This window comes from Callospermophilus lateralis, chromosome 18 (assembly GCF_048772815.1).
Source record: "Callospermophilus lateralis isolate mCalLat2 chromosome 18, mCalLat2.hap1, whole genome shotgun sequence".
Classification (NCBI taxonomy): Eukaryota; Metazoa; Chordata; class Mammalia; order Rodentia; family Sciuridae; genus Callospermophilus; species Callospermophilus lateralis.
The window spans coordinates 48,239,279-48,262,698 of NC_135322.1; the positions used below are offsets into that span (position 1 = coordinate 48,239,279).

The 23,420-nt window shown below is 46.2% G+C and overlaps 2 protein-coding genes across 6 annotated transcripts in view; both read left to right on the forward strand.

Moving 5' to 3' along the window:
* Positions 1–23,420, forward strand: part of Cdh5 (cadherin 5) — a 36,080-nt gene that overhangs the window by 9,655 nt on the left and 3,005 nt on the right. For 2 of the 5 annotated variants that reach the window (XM_076839539.2, XM_076839542.2), the window contains exons 3-12: positions 8,797–9,085; positions 10,014–10,130; positions 11,356–11,520; positions 12,419–12,606; positions 13,723–13,973; positions 18,047–18,189; positions 19,261–19,385; positions 19,741–19,849; positions 20,304–20,417; positions 21,926–22,171. In XM_076839539.2, the coding sequence (XP_076695654.1) occupies positions 8,797–9,085; positions 10,014–10,130; positions 11,356–11,520; positions 12,419–12,606; positions 13,723–13,973; positions 18,047–18,189; positions 19,261–19,385; positions 19,741–19,849; positions 20,304–20,417; positions 21,926–22,171 (1,747 nt within the window). The remainder of the gene's footprint in view (positions 1–8,796; positions 9,086–10,013; positions 10,131–11,355; positions 11,521–12,418; positions 12,607–13,722; positions 13,974–18,046; positions 18,190–19,260; positions 19,386–19,740; positions 19,850–20,303; positions 20,418–21,925; positions 22,172–23,420) is intronic. The other 3 variants (XM_076839540.2, XM_076839543.2, XM_076839541.2) reach the window with 2 other exon arrangements.
* LOC143383958 (uncharacterized) lies at positions 517–8,754 on the forward strand. The gene is made up of 2 exons (XM_076838982.1): positions 517–2,881; positions 3,086–8,754. The coding sequence occupies exon 1, from the start codon at positions 520–522 to the stop codon at positions 2,509–2,511; it is 1,992 nt and encodes a 663-aa protein (XP_076695097.1). The 5' UTR covers positions 517–519; the 3' UTR covers positions 2,512–2,881; positions 3,086–8,754.

Genomic DNA, 23,420 nt, shown 5'->3' on the forward strand with positions numbered 1-23,420 from the left:
ATGGTGATTGTGGTGCTCGTGAGTGTGGTGGTAGTGGTGCTAAGAAAGGAGAAATGGTAACAGGTGCTGGTAGTTATATCAAAGAGGAAGGTGAGGAAAGTAATGGTGGTACTGGTGGAGGTGGTGGTAGTGATGGTGATGGTGCTGGTGGTAATGGTGGTGTTAATGGTAATGATGCTGGTGACAATGGTGGTGATGGTAGCAGGAGCAGTGAAGGGGAAGGTGAGGGAGGTAATGTAGGGGGTGGGGGTGGGGGTTGTTATAATGGTGGTGCTGATGGTAGTGGTGGTAATGGTGGTGGTGATGGTGGTTATGGTGGTGGTAATGGTGATGGTGGCAGTGACAGTAAAGGAGACAATAAGGGAGGTAATGGTGGTTGTAGTGGCAGTGGTGGTAGTGGATGTAATGGTGGTGCTGATGGTGGTGGTGGTGGTAATGGTGAGGGGGGTGGTGGTGATCATGGTGGTGGTGGTGGTGGTGGTGGTGGTTATGGTGGTGGTGGTAATGGTGGTAGTGATAATGGTGGTGGTAATGGTAGAGGTTGTAATGGTGGTGGTGGTGGTAATGGTTGTGCTGATGGTGGTAATGGTTGTGCTGATGGTGGTGGTGGTAATGGTGATGGTGGTGGTAATGGTGGTAATGATAAAGGTGGTGATGATGGTGGTAATGGTGGTAGAGGTAATGGTAATGGTGGTGGTGGTGATAATGGTGACAAAGGTCATAATGGTGGAAGTGGTAATGGTCCTGGTGGTGGTAATGGTGATGGTAGTGGTGGTGGTGGTGGTTATGGTGATGGTGGTGGTAATGGTGGTGGTGGTAATGGTTATGCTGATGGTGGTGGTGGTAATGGTGGTAGTGATAATGGTGGTGGTAATGGTGCTGGTGGTGGTAATGGTGATGGTGGTAATGGTGGTAGTGGTAATGGTGATGATAGTGGTAATGGTGGTGGTGGTAGTGATAATGGTAATGGTGATGGTGGTAATGGTGGTGGTGATGGTAATGGTAATAGTGATGGTGGTGGTGGTGATAATGGTGGTGGTGGTGGTGTTAATGGTGCTGGTGATGTTTGTGGTGGTGGTGATGGTGGTGGTGGTGGTAATGGCAATGGTAATAGTGGTAGTAATGGTGTTGATGGTGGTGGTAATAGTGGTGGTGGTGGTAATTGTGCTGATGGTGGTGGTGGTGTTGGTATTGGTGATGGTGGTAGCATTGGTGGTGGTGGTGATAATGGTAACAGAGGTCATAATGGTGGTAGTGGCAATGGTGCTGGTGGTGGTGATGGCGATGATGGTGGTGGTGATGGTGGTGGTGGTGGTGGTGGTGGTAATGGTGGTAGTGATAATGGTAATGGTGATGATGGTAATGGTGGTGGTGGTGATGGTAATGGAAATAGTGATGGTGGTGGTGGTGGTGGTAGTGATAATGGTGAAGAGGGTGGTAATAGTGGTGGTGGTGGTAATGGTGATGGTGGTGATATTGATGGTGGTGGTGGTGATAGTGGTAGTGATAATGGTGATGGTAATGGTGGTAATGGTGGTGGTGGTGATAATGGTGACAGAGGTCATAATGGTGGCAGAAGTCATAATGGTGGTGATAATGGTGGTGGTGGTGGTAACGGTAGTGGTGATGATGGTAGTGATGGTGGTTATGGTGGTGGTGGTGGTAATTGTGCTGATGGTGGTGGTGGTAATGGTGATGGTGTTAATAATGGTGGTGATGATAGTGGTGGTAAGGGTGGTGGTGATGGTGGTAAAGGTGGTGGTAGTGGTGGTGGTGGTAGTGGTGGTAATGGTGATGGTGGTAGTAATGGTGGTGATGATAGTGGTGGTAATGGTGGTGGTGATGGTGGTAAAGATGATGATGGTGGTGGTGGTAAAGATGATGATGGTGGTGGTGGTAATGGTGATGGTGGTAGTAACGGTGGTAATGATAGTGGTGATAATGGTGGTGGTGATGGTGGTAAAGATGGTGGTAGTGGTGGTGGTAATGGTGATGGTGGTAGTAATGGTGGTGATGATGGTGGTGGTGATGGTGGTAAAGATGATGGTGGTGGTGGTAATGGTGATGGTGGTAGTAATGGTGGTGATGATAGTGGTGGTAATGGTGGTGGTGATGGTGGTAAAGGTGGTGGTAATGGTGGTGGTGGTAGTGGTGGTAGTGGTAATGGCAATGGTGGTAGTAATGGTGGTGATGATAGTGGTGGTAATGGTGGTGGTGATGGTGGTAAAGATGATGGTGGTTGTGGTAATGGTGATGGTGATAGTAATGGTGATGGTGATAGTAATGGTGGTGATGATAGTGGTGGTAATGATGGTGGTGATGGTGGTAAAGATGGTGGTGGTGGTGGTGGTGGTGGTAATGATGATGGTGGTAGTAAGGGTGGTGATGATATTGGTGGTAATGGTGGTGATGATGATGGTAAAGGTGGTGGTGGTGGTGGTGGTGGTGATGGTGGTAATGGTGATGGCGGTAGTAATGGTGGTGATGATAGTGGTAGTAAGGTGGTGGTGATGGTAGTAAAGGTGGTGGTGTGGTGGTGATGGTGGTAATGGTTATGGTGGTAGTAATGGTGGTGATGATAGTGGTAAAAGTGGTGGTGGTGGTGATAATGGTGCTGGTAATGGTTGTGCTAATGGTGGTGATGATGGTGATAACTGTGGTGGTCATTGTAGTGGTGATGGTGGTAATGGTGGTGGTGGTGGTGGTGGCAGTAACAGTGAAAGAAAAAGTGAGGGAGATAATGGTGGTAATGATAATACTGGTGGTGATAGTAACAGTAAAGGAGAATGTGAGGGAGGTGGTGATGGTGATGGTAGTAGGGGTAATAGTATTAGTGGTGGTGGTAATAGGAGTGATGGTGGCAGTGACAGTGAAGAGGAAGGTGGGGAAAGGAATACTGGCACTGGTGGTGGTGATAATGGCAATGGTGGTAAGAGTGAAGGGGAAGGTGAGGGAAGTAATGGTGGAGGTAGTGAAAGTGGTTGTTGTGATGATAGTAGTGCTAATGGTGGTGGTAGTGGTGGTGATGGTATTGGTGGTAATGGTGGTGGTAATGGAGAAGGTAGTGGTGCTAGTGATGGGGAAGGTAAGAGAGTATTATGATTTGAATCTTGAGTGTGTGTTATGCTAATGGCTTTGTCCTCAGCCTGTGGCACCATTGGGAGTGGTGGAAACTTCAGGAGGTGGAAACAAATGAAAGGAAGTTATGTCATTGGGGTGGTGCTCTTTAGGAGGATATTAGGACTTCTCTCTTTGCTTCCCAGTTGCCATGAAGTGAGTAGCTTTGATCCATCATTGACTCCTTACCATTTGTCACAGGCCAAGCAATGTAACCAAGCAACTTTTATTTACCCTTTGCTACTGTGTCTTGGAAGTATGTATCTTGTTTGTTTGGTTTTTTGTTTGTTTGTTTTGTTTTAAAGGTGCTCACAGCTAGAGGTTGCCTTGAGTCTCTGAGGAGACTTTGGACTTGAAATTTTTGAGCAATGATGGAACTGTTGAAACTTTGGGGACTCTTAGAAATGGACTAAATGCATTTTGAATTATTAGATGGGCATGAGCCTTTAGGGGCTGGGGTAGAATGTTATGGTTTGGATCTTAGGAGATGGGGACTTGTGGAAAGAATTTAAATCCCCAGAGTTGTGAAAGGGATATTGGCACTCTGGCCCCTCCTCTCTCTTTGCTTCGCAGATTCCATGAGAGACACAGAACCCCACCACACACTTCCACCATGATGCTCTATCTTGCCACACTCCCAAAGCAACAGGGCCAAGCAACCATGCACTGAAACTTTTCTGTCTTCTAAGTTTTTTTATATCAGGTATTTTGTCATCACATGGAAAGCTGACTAAATAGGAAGGTGATGGTGGTAGTAATGGTGTACTGGTGATTGTTCTGGTGGTAATAGTGTTGGTAATGCTGATGATAATAGAGATAGTGAAGGGGAAAGTGAGGAAGGTGATAGTGGTAGAGACGGTAGTGATGACTGAGGCACTGGTGGGAATAAAGAAGGGGAAATTGAGGGCGATATTGGGGGTGGTGATTAAAGAGGTAGTATGGTGGTATAGTGGTGTTGGCGGTGGTGATGGTGGTATTATTGGCAGTGACAATGGTGATAATAGTGATTGTAATATAGAAGGTGATAATGGTGGTGATCATGGAAGTATTAGGGTAGTAATGGAGGTGGCCATAACAATGAAGGGGAGGTAAGGGAAGTAATGATGGTGTGAGGATTGGTGATGGTGGAGGTGCTAGTGGTTGTGGGGGTGATATTGGTAGTGATGGTAATGATGGTGATGGTGAAGAAGTAGGTGATAATGGAGGCAATAGTAGTAGAAGTGGTGGTGTCAACGATGGTGGTGGTGATGAATACTATGGCTCATTTTCTCTAAGACCTTGCTTTACAAACCAGATTTCACTAACAAAAGTGCCATCCCATGCTCAGGCTAAGGAACCCAGCCTGGCCTAGGAGCTTTGGGCTTATGGTAGAACCAGCCATGGTCACTATTAAGTGTTCCCATTTGAGAGATCAGGAGGAGACTGAGCAGCCTTCAACAAAACGGTGCTGGTTACAGGGTTAATCATTCAGGCTATAATTGCCAATCCTGGTCAAGGCCTTTGATTCACACAGCTCCCCGAAAGCAGGACATCTATCACAAGGTGCCTACCCAAGCCTGACCTCCAGGGTAGAGCCTACGGCTCTGATCCTTTGTCCTCCTATAAGATGTGACCATCCCCATTCTGAGAGCTTGATGCCAACCTGAGTGACTGCTGAATTGTCTCACCATGTCCATGTGTCACAGACCTCAAAACTGTCCACTCTAATCCAAAGTAATGGCACACCTGATGGAATCTTACACAAAAGTAGATGGCCTAGGTGTTTTGAAAGTTTTCTGTGAGGAAGAACATTTCTAAGTGCATTAAAATCTCACCTTGCCAACTTCTTGGAATCTACCTATCAACTACAAGAGAGAATAGTAGGTCAAATGTCCTGGGAAAAGGACAGACAGCTCCAAGATCTGGACTGAGTAATAGAAAGAGCAGTAAACAAAGACAAAGATAGATGGGGACCCAACTCTCATGGAGATGGTGGTCTAGAGCAGGGATCCTGTGGGTCAAATCTGGCCCCCTGCCTGGACTTGCAAATACAGTTTGATTGAAAAGCAATCACATCCACTTATTTACAAGTTGGTTGCTTTCCTGCTCCAATAGCAGAGTTGAATAGTTGTGACAAAGGCCATATGGCCCAACAAAGCCGAAAATATTTACCTTCTGACCCTTAACCGAAAGAGTTTACCCACCCTGGTCTAGAGGAACAGCTGATCTGCAAATGGTAATGATGGAAGCTCACTGGTGATGGAGAAACAGGCTGAAGAGGGACTTTGGATGATCAGGCCCAGTATGACTATGACACCAGAACTGTCCCCACAGACAAAGGAAGGGGCTGAGGACAACTGGAGACTCTCCACGGCCACGGCCACCTAGCCCATGGCTCTTCTGTCTCTCCTGAATGGCTGACTGGGAGAAGTAAATCTTACAGCATGGCCCATCAGAGGGGAGACCCAGGTCCAGGGTCACATAATGAGACCAGTACAGAGCCCTCGGAGAACCTGGGGCTCCTGACTCCCAACACCAATGTGAACCCTGTGTCATAGAGGGAAATGTCATCAACCCACCTACATCCTTCCTAGTGGAATAACTGTGCCATGAATCATCTTCTGAGGAGAAGGACTGCCCCCAAGGAAAATCTTTGCAGTGAGTCAGGGAGAGTCAGCGGAAAGTGGGGGCCACCTGCATCATGCCAGCTCTTACCAGGACAACGGTTGGGGGCTCACCCAAAGGTCTGCAAACAACAGGAAGAGCGTCAAGACTGAGAGCTTGATGCCAATCTGAGTGACTGCATCAAGTCACTGGACACCTGGCATGAGACCAAAGGGCCGAGTGTTGGGGACAGAGGAGCCACGTGTGGTCCCCATGCTGGGAGGAAACCAAGGTGCTTGGGAGAGGGAAGCACAGGGCTTCAAGGACCACCTCCTGGCTCCCAGCTCCCAAGGACATAATCCCAGGGAAGGAAGTCCCTGTGTATCGAGGTCAGAGCCTGAAGCCTTTGTTTACAGAGCTGGGTGGACAATGGGAGTGAACCCTGAGCAGTCTCTGCACCCACAAATGTGGGTAGGCGTGATTTGTGCTGTTGAGATGTTCCATCAAAATACAGTGATGTCAGAAACGGTGTCTCCCCAAAATCTGTTCCCCCAGCCTAACCATAGGAAAACCATCAGACTGATCCCAATAGAAGGCCATCCTGGGACATTCCTGATTGGAACTCCTCAAAACCGTCAACGTCCACCAAACACAATGAATGTCCGAGAAACCATCACAGCCAAAAAGAGCTCCAAGAAACACCATGACTAAATGTGGCGCAATATCCTCAACAGGATCTTGAAACAGAAAAAGGACATTGGGTAAAAAAACCAAGGCAATCTAAATAAGTTATTAGCTCTAGTTAATAATCATGTGTCAGGCTGATCCTTTATTATGAACTGTACCTCATTCGCGTAAAATGTTGACATCAGGGGCCAAGGGGAGCAGCTGACTGGAGTTCTATAGAATAGCTTCTCCCTTTTCCTGGAAATCTAAAAACTGTTTTAAAAACTGAAAACTATTTAAGAAAAATTCGGAGGAAGGAAACAGAAATTTGTGTGCACACGAAATCTCATGCATCCTTCTAATCCCCAGCTGACTTGTTCCTCTTTCCTGTCTGCTGGGTCCTCAGGCATCCACCAGGGACCCAGTTTGAAGACTGCCATCTTATCCCAACCTGAGCAATTCCCTCAGAGCCCCAGAAGGTCCCTTCTCCTTGAGTCCCCACTGTCACAAGACCCTGGTTACAGAGCTCAGAGGAGGCTTCTTGCCCTCTCCAGCTGTTCATCATGTCCTAGCTCCTGGACCTTAGGAACCTGCCCACGGACCCACGTGCCCCTGCCCACCCCAGCCCTGCTCCAGGATGGTTGTTGTCACCTGCTGCTGCAGCCTCCCCCTCCCACTGCCCACCAGAGGGAAAGGGTCCTCTCTCCCTATCTGCACTCCGTCACCTTCCAGACTCTTCTCAGCCCACTGCCAGATGTATAACTGCTCTCACCAAGGACTTCAGTGACTATACAGCTGGTAAATGCTAGGGACACCTTGAAGACTTCATGGGATGGGACCACACCTTCTTGAATCTCCCTCTTCTCTCCTGAGGCCCCACAAGCTCTCAGTTTTCCGGCCTTCCTGATGAGTCCTCCTCGGACACATTCCAAGGCCCTTGCTCCATCTGACCCTTAAGGGATGTCCCTCCTTGGAGTTCCAGTCCCTGAGGATTTGAGCCTCAGCCCTGAGAGCCAGCATAGGTTTGTGCTATCCCTGTGTGCCTACAGAGGGCCTGACATCTTGTAGCCATCCAATTTTATATTTTTTACATTTAAATTTAAATTCTATTTTTCTGGACTTTCTAACATCCCAGAAGCGTACCATTTTACGTGCATACATACTACCTAGTCTTGTGGTGCTGATTTTCTCTAAGATTCTATAAATGAAATGTTCAGCACTTCTAAACTTCTAATGGTATTCTTTAATTTGCGGATGTATCATTAATAATAACTGTCATTCATTGAGAGCTCTGTTCTGTGCAAGATACTTGACCCACACTATTCTCCAATCAAATTCTTGGTAGACTAACAGCACGTGTTATAAGAAAAATGGTTCAATGGTTTAAGGGGTGCAGGAAATCCTGAATTTAACAAAGTTCATGGGAGTTTTTTCTCCAGGACTGGACATTGAAAACCCCCAAGAAGAGAACTTTTTATGTGCCATTCCAAAATTGAATCCACTGGGGATCAGTGGAGGGCTGATAACTATTTGAAACTGGCTCTTCAGGGGAAAAGGACCCAATTGTGTAGCATTTGCCAATTTCCATGGTGTAAAAGCTTTCAGCAAAGTGATTTAGTTACCAACAGGATACCATTGAAATCAGAGTTGGGAGAAGGCCTACATGGACGTGTGCTTTCTCAGTATTCCCACCATGCTCATACAAAAGACACACCTAATCTTAAGAACATATTAAAATAATTAGGAAGTGAAAAATTCTGAGTGTTTGTGGTCTTTATTTTGAATATGATTTATTTAATGGTAAGTCTATAAGATTTCGTTTTTTAACAATGGCTGTGTTTAATAGTCGGCTCACAAATATTTCTGAACACTTAAGCTGATGCTCAAAAGCCACGGGCAAAGGAGGAGGTTTCCCGGGACTCGCTTTCAAAAGAGTGCTCTGCTCACAAGGGCAAGTCAACCTCAGAAGCAGCAGCAGCCACATTTTACAGATGAGGTCATCCCAAGTCATTGAGGCTAGGTGCCTTCTAAGGGGCAAAAATGCTCTTTGTCTTCTAATTCACCAAATTCTTTCACTCAAAAAGCTACCTCCTAAGCCCCGGCTGTGCCCTCAGCACCATTTTGGTGATTGGGCTCTGCTAGGCAACTTACACCAGCTGGTGTTTGCAGTGACCTGGCTGAGAATAACCAGTTCTTGTTAAAAACCTCAGTGTCACAGTTAGGATCTCTGACCAGCACCTACATACACACATGAATACACACACATGCGTGCACATGAGCACAGACCTGCACACATACTTACTCACATGCAGATGCCTACATGTACATGCTCCTGTGTGCACACACTCTGTACATGCACACACATGTGTACATATACCCAGCCACCATTGCTCCTCCCCACCCCCCAGCTCATATTCTGTTCCTTCCTAGATCAAATCTAGCGTGAATCGCAAGAACACCAAGTATGTGCTCCAAGGAGACTCCGCTGGCAAGGTCTTCCGGGTCAATGCAGAGACAGGGGATGTGTATGCTTTTGAGAGACTGGACCGGGAGAAAGTCACCGAATACAAGCTCACTGCCCTCATTGTAGACAAGGAAACCAACAATAACCTGGAACCTCCTTCCAGCTTCACTATCAAAGTTCATGATGTAAATGACAACTGGCCTGTGTTCACGCACCGGTTGTTCAACGCATCTGTGCCTGAGATGTCAGCTGTGGGTATGTGCCCAATCTGTCTCTCTCCCTCCTTCCTCCCTCCTCCCCAGGCTGAGGCTCCTGTCATATCAGCCATTTCACTGTCATGATCAGGATGAAGTGGGTTCAGGGCAGGAGTTATAATTGTCACTTTATATGATTTGAAAAAAACTGATCCTTAAAGGCTACACTATGACCTGGCCCCAGCCTGAGTTCTGATCAGTCACAGACTGATCCCTGATCCCAGCCGTGCGCTGAGACCTGGCCATCAGAGACATACATATGTCTCACTACTCTTTGGGACACATGCTACCCACTGCCTCTGAATCCCAGGACTGACACACTGAGAGTGTGTGACAGGTTCTGTCACCAAAGTAAGAAGAATCATCTCTAGGGGTCATGTAGGAGCGGAGGTGGGGGACAGAGACCCGGACCCAAAGTGTGTCACCAGCCTAAGAAGGTCACTACTCCTTCCTCAGTCCTGTCCCAGTGTCCAGAAGGTGCTAGGAAAGAGCTTTCCTCTCTACCCACTCAGTCCAGGATCCCCAATCAGAGCCCTGGGGGCAGAACTTCCTGTTAAGGGTGAGGTCCCTGAAATTCAAAGGGATGAGAAATGTGTCACCACTCCTTTGTGTGCATTCCCAGTTCCTTGTTCTCACTTTTTTTCAGGAGAGGGAGAAGCAGCCGTTGCTCTCCTGGGCTTCTACTCCTGACCCTGATTTCTCCCCTCAAGGCACAAACACCTGTGCTCTTGGCCCCCTCCAGGTTGGCCTGGGTGGGTCCCACCACTGCAGCCTTTTGTCCTGAGTCAGGCTCCTCAGAAAACAAAGCAGGCTTCCCCCACCTCAGCCCATGGGGACAGAGGAACAACAGAATCACATCTTCCTTTACCCAGGAATGGAGAGAGGGCCCATTGGCATGAGATAGAAACCCTCGAATTCTCTCTCCACAGGAACCTCCGTCACACGTGTGACGGCAGTGGATGCAGATGACCCCACGGTGTCAGACCATGCCACCGTCACGTACCAAGTCCTGAAGGGGGAAGAGTATTTTGCCATCGATAATTCTGGTCTGTGTGATTAACCCTCCAGGGCAGGCACCAGCTTGGGGGAGTAGGGGACATGAATGTTCTGGGTACAGATACTGAGGGAAGTCCAGCCTGACGTGTGTCAACAACTACTAAACAGCACTATCCCATGGAATTGATTGATAGCCTGCAGAAAGATAAAGTAGAGATGGTTTATGGGAGCAGGAAGCAAATAGGTACCCAAGACATGGGCTCAAACCCAGGGGACCTCGGGATCTTGGTACCCAAGCAGTGAGCAAGAGGCAGCAGAGAGTTCTGGTTAATAGATCTGACCTGCGTTCCAAACTCAGCTACTTCCCTTCTCTAGAGACCTTGGCTAAGACTATTAACCTCTGGAAGTCTTACTTCCCTCATCCAGAAAATAGGACTGTTCATCATCACCTCTGATAGCCACAAAGCTGGAGTTAGATAAATCTAGGGAGAGCATAGCCACATAGCGTTTCATGAATTTTTAAAAGAAAAAAGCTTTAGACAAATTTAATTTAACAGAGTTAAATTGAGGGGAAAAAAATTCACAAATCAGGCAATCCCAGAATCAAAATAGGATTGGAGAAACTCCAGGTCTGGATAACATTTATGGACAAAGAAAGGAAAGCAATATTCAGAAAACAGAAGTGAGGCCCAGAAAAAGCTAGACTGGTTACAGCTCAAACATTTGAACATCTGGCAGCCTGGGATTGACCGAAGCACATTTAGGTTTCAATTCATTTACATGCTAAGTTAGATTGTGTTTCGGTTACATAAGGACCTAAATATGCAAGTACAGAGGAATTCTCAGGTCAAACTTAGTTTGATTTAACAGATTTAAAAAAAAAAAACAAAACAGTAAAGACTGAATCTTGGGAGCAAGAAGGCCAGCTGTTCGGGCTGCTCCAGTGTCTTTCAGAGTAATAATAAATACATAGCAGACACTGCCCTATGGTGTACCAAGGCAAACATCATTAATCCATCACAGAACGCTTCCACATTGAGCCTGCATGTGGCCTCATGGTATTTCTCAACACAATGCTCCAGCAGGCTAGACCAATATTAGATCATCCTGTTTGGTCATTTTTAATGGAGCAGGGGTAGTACACAAAACAGTAGCCTGTAGACACGTGGTTCTCAGCCTGGCTGAACAGTGGAATCACCTATAGATTCTCTACGTACAGCCCAGACATCTATATTTATTCAAAGTTCCTCCAGTAACATGGGCTACTTTTTGCAGGACTCATTTTCACCACAACCAAAAACCTGGACCGAGAGAAGCAGGCCAGGTACGAGATCGTGGTAGAGGCACGAGATGCCCAGGGCCTCCAGGGAGAATCAGGCACAGCCACCGTGCTAATCACTCTGCAAGACGTCAATGACAACTTCCCCATCTTCACTCAGAGTGAGCCCCTCCCTAGGGCCCTGTGTGTGGGATGGGGGGGGTGGGGGTGGGGGGTTGGGATACTCAGTGACTTGGGAACTCTGAGGGAGGTGTCCCAAATTCCTCCACCTCTCCCCCAACCCCAGGTGGGCCTAAGTCCCAGAGAAGATGTTGGGGTGCAAGATGGGTCCTGCTCCACACTCCCAAGGCTGTCCAGCTGCCCCTGGTGATGGTCTCTTCATAGACCAGAGGGAAATCACAGGCCCTGCTAGATGGGATCACTGTGCGTAGGGTCCCATTAAGACATAGGAGTAATTTCACTCAGATCCCATGGGTTCAGGAGAACCCAGACCCTAAGACTCGGCCCCAGCTAGGAAATCCCCATGAGCCAGTCAGCAGGGATCTACAGCTGGGGTTGAGCCTTACCCCACCTAAAACTGAATCCTGTCCCAGAAAAATATCTTATAAGAGCCTGTCCCGTGTCCTTGGTGGGTCTGGGCAAGAGAGTTGGTTGGCTGTACTCATTGTATCCTTCAGTGCTGATGTAAATCAGAAGCTCAGCCAGCTGCAGAACCAGCCAGTTCTCCTGCAGTGACCTTGTTTTGTGTGACATGAGCTCCCTGAAGGCACAACTTATCTCTCTTATCAACTAATAGGTCCCTAGCAAAGTGCCTGGCGTGTAGTCAGTGCTCAATAACCATGTGTTGGATGGACAGAGGGATGGACAAATGGATGAATCAACAGATAGAATAGACCCCTTTGCCTTAAGATCCCAAACCTAAGGAGTATTATTATTCTCATCATCATTATTTTATTGTGTCCATTTTCTGGATCAAAATATGGTAGGATGATATGAAAGAGCACTAACCTCATCCATCTCATTAATCCAATGCCTTTTGGGGTTTTCTATTTTCATCAGCCAAGTACACCTTTACGGTGCCTGAAGACATCCGTGTGGGCAGCCCTCTGGGCTTTCTGTCTGTTCATGACCCAGACGAGCCTCAGAACAGGATGACCAAGTACAGCATCGTGCAGGGCGAATACAGGGACACCTTCACCATCGAGACGGATCCCACCCGCAACGAGGGCATCATCAAGCCCATGAAGGTTTGTGGGTCTGCAGCCACAGCCTCAAACGTAGGGCTTGGGGCTTGCAGTGGCCATAGGATCTACCCTGGGGCTTCTCCTGGGCCAGAGACCATCAAAGGACAATGTTCTGGATCAGCCCAGAACTGGCTATGTGCCTGAGAAGACTGAGACCCAGTGTCTCAGGCAGGGTTGCCCCAGAAGCAGACCTGGAGGCAAGGATTTGGGTGTGTGTTGCTTATTCAAAGAAAGTGATCCTGAAGCCCTGGGAGCAATTTCAGGTGAAAAGAAGGAAGCTAATTCTAAGCTCATTCATGAGCAGGTGGGCAAATGGGGCCCCATCCCATGGAGGGCATCTAGAGGTCAGTAAGATCGCATCTCAGAGTTGCAGCAGGGGGTGGGAGTGGGGGGATGTATATACCAAGTGTTGACAGAGCACTGCTCTGACACTCTCTGTTCTTCCCTGTGTGCTGGCCAGTAGAAACAATGAGTGCATGAGGACACAGGTGGCCATGGACAGTAGCTGCTAATGTCAGACTACATATGGAAGAGGAGGGAGAGGTCCTGTCAGGGGGCTACAAGTGCCTCCAGAATGACCATGCAGAGAATCGGGGGTCCTGAGCCTGAGTTCTTCTATGGCCAAGCCCCACATTGGAGATCAGAGACCCAGGGGGAGACAACCAGCCTCCCGGGTCAACAAAGCTCTCAGCAAGTGGGGAAGAAAAGACCCACAAGCAAAAAAAAGTACAGCCACTGTGTTTATCGCTACCCAGCAACAGAAGGCAGAGAGCATGACCAGTTGGGAGGGCTTCTGAGAGGGCCTCTGATTACCTTCTCACAGCTGCTTCAGGGATAACAAGCACAGGGGAAGCCTTTGGAGCAAAGGCTCAAGCCACTAGTCTGTGATCCTCTTAAGAGCAGACTATTTACTGGGAACAGGGCCAGGGTTGGGGTTGTGGCCCTGAGACTGCTGAAATGAGGTACAGAGCAGCTGGAAACAGACACTAGACCTGGCCAGTCTTGATGACCCTGGAAATGTCACTGGTCTGGGCTCTAGTGACAAACAGTGGTCATTGTAGTCCTACCTTGCAGGATGCTTGGCTCAGAACGGCGTTACCATATTTTTCCCTCACGCAGCCCCTGGACTATGAACTCATCCAGCAGTACGTGTTCACCATCGAGGCCACCGACCCCACCATCAACCTCCGATACCTGAGTGGCATCTCGGGCAGCAACAAAGCCCGCGTCATCATCAACATCACAGATGTGGACGAGCCCCCCGTCTTCCAGCAACACTTCTACCACTTCCAGCTGCGGGAAAACCAGAAGAAACCTCTGATCGGCTCCGTGATGGCTATAGATCCGGATAAGGCCCGGCGCAGCATTGAGTAAGGGGCAGTGGGTGTGTTGATGATGATGACAGTGACAGTCCTAGCACTGATGTTCTTGTGGCTGCTGGTTGAGACCAAGAGTCAGAGAGGAAAACTGGCTTCCCCCTGCACTAGGATGGGAAGTGGAAGAATCAGGGCCAGTGGCCCAAGCCTTTCCACCAACACCTCTGGCCTGCTGGGCTCTCAGCCTCCCAGGCAACCCCCATGGTCCAAGCCGTCTGATCCCTCTGTTTGATCTCTCTTTGGCTTTGAAGGGACTGTCCTTTGGACCACAAGTTCCACGGGTCCCACCTAAGAGACCCGACAGTAAAAGAGCAGCCAATCAGATAACATACCTGAAGCCCCTTCACCAAACATGTTTAGCTAACTTTGTCTCCCAAGAATGACATAAGTAAAGACATGCTTATTTCACACACTGAAACAATACAAAGGTCTGTAAAGAAAACCGATAACTCCCACATCCAGGCAACTCATGTTAAGTGGCTTGTAGTTAAGCAGAAGAGAGGGGGACGGGAGCCACAGGGTAGATGAACCCTCTCAGAGCATGTCTCCCGTGATCCACCTCCTCCAGCTCTGCCCACCTACCTTTCCTTATGATCATACAGGTACATAGACAGATTTATACTGGATTTGCTGTTGTTTGTGTTTTTTTTAATTTTATTGGATGGTGTCATGTCCTGTTCATTGGCACTTTCTGTCTTACCTGGTTTTCTGTTCCTATTACTGAATACCACAGACTTGAGTAGTTTATGAAGAACGGAGGTTGGTTCACAGTTCTGGAGATTGAGAAGTTCAAGAACGTGGCATCTGGTGGGGACCTTGCTGCATCATAACATGGCAGAGGGCTTTCCTGGCAAGACAGAGCAGGCTTCCAGCCTAGCTCTCTCTTCCTCTTTCTTTAAAGCCACTAATGCCATCACGGGGACCCCACCTTCCTGATCTCATCCAATCCTAATTACTTCCCAAAAGTCCTATCTCCAAATGCCATTAACATATGAATTTGGGGATCAGGTTTCCAACACATGAACATGTAGGGAATGTGTTCAAACCAAAGTACTTGCTACTCTATCCTAACTAGACGTCTTTCCTCCACCCTCTGGAAAGAGCTATGTGATTTTTGATAGCAAGTATGACTTCAGTCCCATCTTATTTTTTTTCTACCTGGGTGGCCAGCGATGCCAGCACCAATTTTTTTTAAATGTCATTATTTCCCCAGCATGGTGGGACACTAAGTTCTTGTGTAGACTTGAATCTCTTTCTGGATTCTCTATAATTCTTTGGTACTCTGTTTTATAGTGGAAGCTTTTGCTAAATTTTAGTATGTGTAAGGCAAGTCTCTCCCCCATTGTTCCTTTTTAGTTTTATACAATTTTTATCCATTCTGAAATGTTCATCCTTCCATATGAACTTTAAAATCCTTTAGCTAGTTTTTAAAAACATTTGAATTCCAATAAGACTTATGTTTATGAATCAGTTTTGGAACAGCTAATGTTTCTGTGGTATTAGGCCTTCTTATCAAGGATAAAACAAGTCTCCGCATTTCGGTTACATCTCATAATTTTGGGGACGACTTCCTCTTTGCCATTCTATTCCACAGTCTGTAATTACACTTTTTGTTGCTCCTTTGATGCATAGTTTCATTTAAGATATTGACTTGGATTGTTTTTCTTTTTATTTACAAATGGTAGGGGTTTTGTTTTTGTTTGTTTTTTTTTGTTTGTTTGTTTGTTTTGGTTTTTTTTGGACTTGTTTTAGTTTGTTTTGTGATGTCATTGTTTTAGTCAGCTTCAAGTCCCTGTGACCAAAACACCTAACAAGAACAACTTAGAGGAGGAAAAGTTTATTTTGGCTCACTGTTTCAGAGGCTCAGGTCATGATCAGCTGACTCCAAAGCTCTGGGCCTGAAGTGAGACGTGACATCATGGCGGAAGGGTTTGGAGGGGGAAAACAGCTCAGGACATGAGAGCCAGGAAGCAGAAGAGAGGGGGACGGGAGCCACAGGGAAGATGAACCCTTCCAGAGCACATCCCCAGTGATCCACCTCCTCCAGCCCTGCCCACCTGCCTACAGTTACCACCCAATCAGTCCATTCAAACTAGGATGAACTGATGAGGTTACAGGACCCATAATCTACTCATTTCTCCTCTGAATATTCCTGTGTTAACAGAAGCTTTGGGGGGACACCTCACAACCAAACCATAACAACAGTGATAACAATGATACTTGTGCCTATTTTCTCTAAAACATCAAAGCTTTTGCTTTGTGCCTTTTAATTTTTCTATTCAGCTTACTAAGATTTACGACTATTTTACCTTCATTATGGCTTGTAACTTCTGTGCTATGAAACTACCCAATTTGTTCTGCTTGAATATTTGGCCTTTGGTTCCATGCTGCCTAACGTAGAGTTTGTTGGTTTGGTTTGTTTTCATGTTGTTTCTATTGGCCTGATGTAAATTTTCCATTCTTTACTTTTAACTTTTCTAGGTCATTTGACATTAAGTTGTCTCTTGAAAGGAAAATGCACGTGGCTTTGCTCTTTCATCTAAACTGACACACTTTGTGTTCAACCTATTTACGTTTTTTACCATAAGTGATATGTTTGATCTTAATTCTTTTAGTTCTTGTTTAACACTTCCCATTTCTCAAATGTAATGGTGTTGTTTCTTGTCCTTCATCCTTGCTATAAGCCTATTTATCTCCCCCTCCTAGATATTTGGGTGGAATATATCCATTTTTATTTCTACCTATCAGATTCACTTCTATGTATAAAATTTTAAATGTTTTCCTGGATTTATATTTTCTAGTTAAAACAATACACACACACACACTCACACACACACACACACACACACACACACACTCACACACACCATTGCATTCATATGTATGATAAAGAAATCAACAGCTTTATTCTAATTCCTCCTAAGCCAGGTTTTTACTTCCTGTTGAGACATTTCTTAGAGTAAGTTTTCAAAAACAAATTTCAGGACCCATTATTATGGGTGATATACATCCTAAGTTCTTGCATATTTACAGAAAAACTTATGTTTTTTTTTCTTCTTATTTTAGTATCACCTGGGTGTGCTTATATAATCCTCAGATAATAAACACTTTCCTTCAAAAAGACTATCAATGTTTTCTCCCACTTAATTTTATGGGGGCATCCAGGGTGAGTCTTATTTCTCTTTATTAATAAGGAATTCTTTTTTTTTTTTCCTGAGAGTCTGTCCTCTTTTTCAAAGTTTCTTCACACAGCCTTGAAATTCAAAAGTCCCATCAAGATATGCCTAATTAAACACGCCTGATATCAATGGCATCTATTAATCTATGGTCTCCAGTTTTTCTTCAGATCAGGAAAGTTTTCTTTTATTATATTTTTGTTATTTCTTCTGTTCCGTTTGTTCTGGGATCTTTCTCAGTCATAGCAACTATTTTTATTCATATGATATGTATATTGACATATATACATACATGTACACACACACACACACATATTCATATCTTTCTAACTTCCTGATTTCTGGGAGAACTTTTCCATTTTTTATTTCACAAATTTTTTCTTCTTTGCTACTTCTTATCTCTTTCAGCTCCTTTTCTATTTTTTCCTGACTCTTTCCCTCCTATCTTTTCATTGATCACACACACAAAAGAAGCCCATCTGTGATCTGGTTGATTAGAGTGTCACCTGCTCAGCTCTAGAGGGCTACTGATAGTCTCAGGTACCCCAGCACCCTTCAGATTAGACATGGTCGCACTCCCCTGAATCCCTCTATGGTGTATACTCACTGCTCTGGGTGGTAGAAAACAACCAGAACTGTGAGCGAGGGGGATGGAGAAGGATGTAGAGAAGCTTCTGAAGGGCCTTGTCTGTCATGCTGAGGAATTTGGACTCATCAAAAAAATAATGGAGGGCTGTGACTCAGCAGTAGCACACTTGCCTGGCATATGTGAGGCACTGGGTTCAATTCTCAGCACCACATACAAATAAATAAAATAAGGGTCTATCAACAACTAAAAAAAATATTTAAAAAAAAATAATGGAAAGCCATGAAACTCTTTCCCCTGGACAGATACGCCATCCGCAGGACCAGTGACAAAGGCCAATTCTTCCGCATAACCAAACAGGGGCACATTTTCAATGAGAAAGAAGTGGACAGAGAAACCTACCCCTGGTACAACCTGACTGTGGAGGCCAAAGAACTAGATTCTAGTGGTGAGTGTCCCCATCTCCAGAGGCTTCCCCCAGCCCCGGGCTCTTCTCTTTTTTCCCTTGTTCTTTCAAAACTGGTATCATCTGTCATTTGGGGTCTGTAGAGGTGTTACAAGCTCCTTGCAAAGCATCCCTGGCTGGGATGCTATCAAGCTTCCATGGCTGAGTGTGGTCCTCGGGCCAGCTGTATCGATGTCACCTGAGACCATGCTGGCAGTGCAGAATCTCAGGCCTCACCCCAGACTGAATCAGAATCTCATGTGTACAACAGAGTTTGAGAAGCACTGTTATAAAAACAGGCTAAGTAGATGTCTCAGTGATGAGCATCGCCTGCTAAACATAGAGTTTCTCGGACTCCCCTCTCGATGTTCTGGTGCAGTGATCAGAGACGGGGCCAAGGATGAGCATGTAACAAGAACCAGGTGATTCTTATCATCAAGGACATTTGGTAAACTCTTTTTTTTTGTAGGGGAGGGGAACAGTATTAGCACCAGTTAATGGGTTTAATTCAAAACCTGAAGCAGTTTTCAACTCAAGATTGTTAGATTCTCCAAAAACTGTATAACTTCTGACAAATGGAGGTTCAGCGTGACCTATATGAGAAAATCACAACCACCCTCAAGGGGAAGGATAGATATCCCTGCTAATCCCAGATCCCACTGGTCCCAATAATGTAATAATAATATTATATTATTCAAATAATAATTCACCCCCAGAGAGGGGGTGAATTATTATTTGAATAATAACAATTACTTATTAAATTACAGGATTTTAATGAATTATGTTTCTTACTCTATTGTAATGAATTATGTTACTTACTCTAATTATTAACTTTGTTGTTAAACTTTTTTTAGAGGCACTTAGGTTGCTTACCTTTTTGATTTTTTATAAGTAATACTTCAGCGAACTTCCTCTTGTGCAGAGTTACCGGCCACCTCCTCCACACTTCTTCCATCCAGAATGCTACCCCTATGGAGCCCTCTTCCTGAAAAAGAGTGACTTCCAGTCTTTTTCCATCCCCCAGGGGTTGGCATCAGCTGAGCCCACTTTGGTGACCAATCCTCTCCCCTGCAGGGGTCCCCACAGGTAAAGAATCCATTGTGCAGGTCCACATTGAAGTTTTAGATGAGAATGACAACGCTCCAATGTTCGCCCAGCCCTATGAGCCCAAAGTGTGTGAGAATGTGGCCGCCGGCAAGGTGAGTCTGGGCTGGGCGGAGGGTGAGGCAATGCCCCCTAGAGGCAGGCTGAGGGGCAGCCTGCTGCAGTTCCACTGAGTTTCCTGTACTCTGTAACAACAGCTCTGAGGGAAAGTAATACCATCCCCATTTTACAAATGAGAAACTGAGCCTCAGACAATGTCTGAAGTGTAGATGAAGACCCTGGGTCAAGGGTCAAAGACAGTGGAGGAAAGAGTGGCTTTGTGGAGACCATGTAGGTCAGGGTTGCAGGTGAGAGGCAGCCCTGTGCTCAGGTCTAAACCCAAAGTCTCCATCCCTGAACCCCAGGCCACTCCAAAACCACACTGACCATCCCCCATCTCCCATACTCCAGCTGGTTGTGCAGATCTCTGCAATAGACAAGGACATAACTCCACGGAACGTCAAGTTCAAATACGCCCTGAGTACTGAGGACAGCAACTTCACCCTCACGGATAATCATGGTGAGCAACACAGCAATCAGCAGGCTTGTGACAGGGTCCGGAATGGGGTTACTTGAGTTCTTGAGGCACCAGAATCGAGGACTAAGCCAGAAAATGGGGGCAGTCCCCCACAGGGATTTTTATGTTACAGGACATTTTGTACAATTTCCACTATATAAATCATACAGTGGTCAGAGCCGCCTTGACCAAACTGCCACATCCACATAGTTTGCCATTCCCCTCTAAGATGCTCTGGTCAAGAGGAGTGCAGAATAGAGAAGGGGGTGCAGGCAGCTAGGTCCATTCACGAATGAGTCAAATAATCGCTCTCCACATGGCGGGGGGGGGGGGGGTCTCTGTGCCTCAGAAAGATTTCAAATCACTCTACCACATGGAGCTTTGAGATCTCTCCCAAACAGTCAAAAACTGTGAAGCTTTCAATCCCAAGAATATCATGAATTTTGTTTTAATTCAGCTACAATGACTACTTACCGTCAGGTGGCCCCTAAACAGGATCTGGTCCACCAATCACAGCACAGCACAGCACATCTGACCCACCAATCAAAACCCAGAAGTCAGCCACTACGAGGTCAGTAGTGGCTAATCAGAGCTTCTGATGGATGTGCACTTACTGCAACAACGATGATGCTGAGTTGATTTAATTCTAGTCAAAAGTGCAAAGGTTTTCATGACCTTATCTGCAACTTCCTCAGAAAAAAATAGAGGAAATCCTCCTAAGGTTTAAATAAAGCAATCCTTCACCCAGGATCTTCAGGGGAGCTGATCTCTGCCATTCCTTATTGAGAAGCCTGTGAGGACTCCTATATTAAAACAGCCTACTGACATCCCCGGTCAGTGAGGAGCAGACCCAGGGATCAGCCACAGACCTGTCTTAAGGAGCCTCCTGTGGGATGAGAAGGGGATTATGTGTTGACAATTAATGACAGACCATTCAACACTTGGCTCTCTTTCATAAGAAGTAATGTGGCAAAAATACCATTCCTAATGTCTACCTGAAATGCACCTGGGTAGGGCCTGCCATGAGGTAGAAGCTTAAATGCCACCCTAAAGACACTTGCAACCAGAAGGTAAAATCCTGTGGATCTCAGGTTCAATTACACATGAATGTCCTAAATGTCAATATCCCTCATTTCTCCCACAAAGTGTCAATGGCATATCATTTATCTTTTTTATTTAGACTTAAGAATTCAATGTAATTATGAATAATGAAATGTAATTGCCTTGCATTTGAAAAGCCTTGACTTTCGACTGGTTTCCTGGGTATATCCACCCTGTTTGATTTAGTAAACCCTCTGACCATTGTCATCACACTTGCCAGGAACCTACAGAAGAGAGGTTTTCTATCCTTTGCCAAGAGCCACTGAATCAGGAGAGAGAGAGAGAGAGAGAGAGAGAGAGAGAGAGAGAGAGAATGAAAGTGTGTGTGTGTGTGTGTGTGTGTGTGTGTGTGTGTGTGCGCAAGCTCCCTGGGAGATTCTTATGTACAGGAAACCAGTGGAGCTGGGAGGGGAAGCCAATATTTAGACAAAGCATATTCCTAGCTGTAAACTGGCCAGAGAACCCTCAATGGCAAATGCAATCATCCTGTCACTGCTGGGGATCAGGATATCGTTTTTGCTATTGTAAATCTCCTCTATAACAAAGGATTCTCTAAGATGGCAGACACAGGTCTAGGAGTTAGCCCAATGCTAAAAGACTTTTTAAAACTTTACTTTTCCTGATTTCTGTGGAAGCCTGAAGCAATACAGTAATTAGTTGAGCCAAAGAGAAAGTCCCCTGCTCTTGGAAAGGGGTTTGGAGATAAAGAAGGGGACTGGCACATCAGTTGCCCACAGGATTTTAAATTCCAGATGAACCACTCTTCTCAGTTGGGACCATGCAACTGCCCAAAATATCCTCTCTAGGAAGGAACAGGCCTGTGCTCCAAGGACTGGAAATGAGACAGAGAGACACTGGGCAGAGGAGCAGCCCTGGCAGCAGGGGGCTAGTGCAGTTGAGGAGGGCTCCCATGTTCCATTATGCAAGGGGGTGGACTCTCCTAGAAACAGCCTCATTCTATCACCTTGGTGTTTCCAGATAACACAGCCAATGTCACAGTCAAGTATGGGCAGTTTGACCGGGAACGTGCCAAGATGCATTACCTGCCCATACTTATCTCGGACAATGGGAACCCGAGCCTGACCAGCACCAACATGCTGTCCATAGCCGTGTGCAAGTGCAACGAGTGGGGAGAGTTCACCTTCTGTGAGGAGGCGGCCGCCCAGATGGGCGTCAGCATCCAGGCTCTAGTAGCCATCTTCCTCTGCATCCTCACCATCACAGGTCAGTGCCCAGGGCGTGGGGAGGAAACACTGAGGGGGCTTCACAGAAGCCAGGGATCCGGGCTCAGTCCTGCATCCAGCCCACAAGGAAGCCTGGGCCAGTGTACCACCCTGGGCCTCAAGTTTCCATGTGCAGAATACAGGGATGCTGAGTTCCACCCACCTGGGTACTAAGGTGGGAGGACAGCACAAGGAAGAAGGGAGGGTGGGGAAGGGCTCAAGACCCCTCCCCACTCTTCAAGCCAACTCCTTTTCAAAGTAGCTTGGACCTGGATGTAGCTCAGTGTTAAGGCACTTGCCTAGCATGTGTGAGGCCCCAGGTTCAATCCCCGGCACCAAAAAATAAATAAAAATAAAAATCTCTATTTACACATTCACTCATTCAACATATACATTTTGAGCACTTACTGTGTGCCAAGCACTGTTCTTAGAATTTATTTACATAAAACCTATTTTAATTAAAAAGTTCTAAAATGGAACATTTGAAAACCTCCAGATTGTCACTGGAGATTTTCTTTGCTTTTATAGAATTTCTCCTCGAACTTTGATATTTATCTGTTTTTTGGTTTTGGTTTTTTGGTTTTTGTTTTTTGTTTTCTGGTTTTGGTTTTTTGTTTTGTTTTGTTTTGTTTTGTTTTGTTGATTTGGGGCTCATAAGTTTCAGGAGTTTGCCTTAGTTTGGGTTCCCCCACAAGCAGGAAGCAAACCCTGGGCCAAGGATTTGGGTGCAAGTAGTTTATTTGGAGACCTCATAAACAGGAGGGGGATTGGAGTAGAAAGGAAGACAGCCATAAAGGACCAGTTGTCACAGAAATTACCCATGGCCATAAGCTTTGTCCCATTGAAGGAATAGAAAGCAGCATGGAGTTCCTTAGCACCCTTCCACAGGAGATGGGGAAAGTGATGCCAGTCACTGAGGCTCCTCCCAAGGGGATAAATTCTCCTATACTTCCCCTGCCATCAGATGAGCCTAGGGTCAGTCCTACAAGAAGCCAGTGGGGGATCAGGTCAGCTTTGCACCGCAGTGACAAGGACTAGGATGCTGTGGAGCACCATGGTATATGCTCAGGCCTTTCCTGATAGTGGCTCCCCTGGGTGTACCCCACCCCTGGCTTCCATGGTACAGAGTCCAGACCCAGATTCCCCCTCAAATAATGCTTACTAATAAGAACAAAATGGCATTGCCACCACCTATAAAATTGCATTCAGCCTCATAACCACCCTCCCCAAATATAAGCAGAGCAGAAAAA

What these genes read in the sequence shown, in the direction of transcription:
- LOC143383958 (XM_076838982.1), top strand. Translation starts at nt 520, where the DNA reads ATGGTGGTGGTAATGGTAGAGGTTGTAATGGTGGTGGTGGTGGTAATG.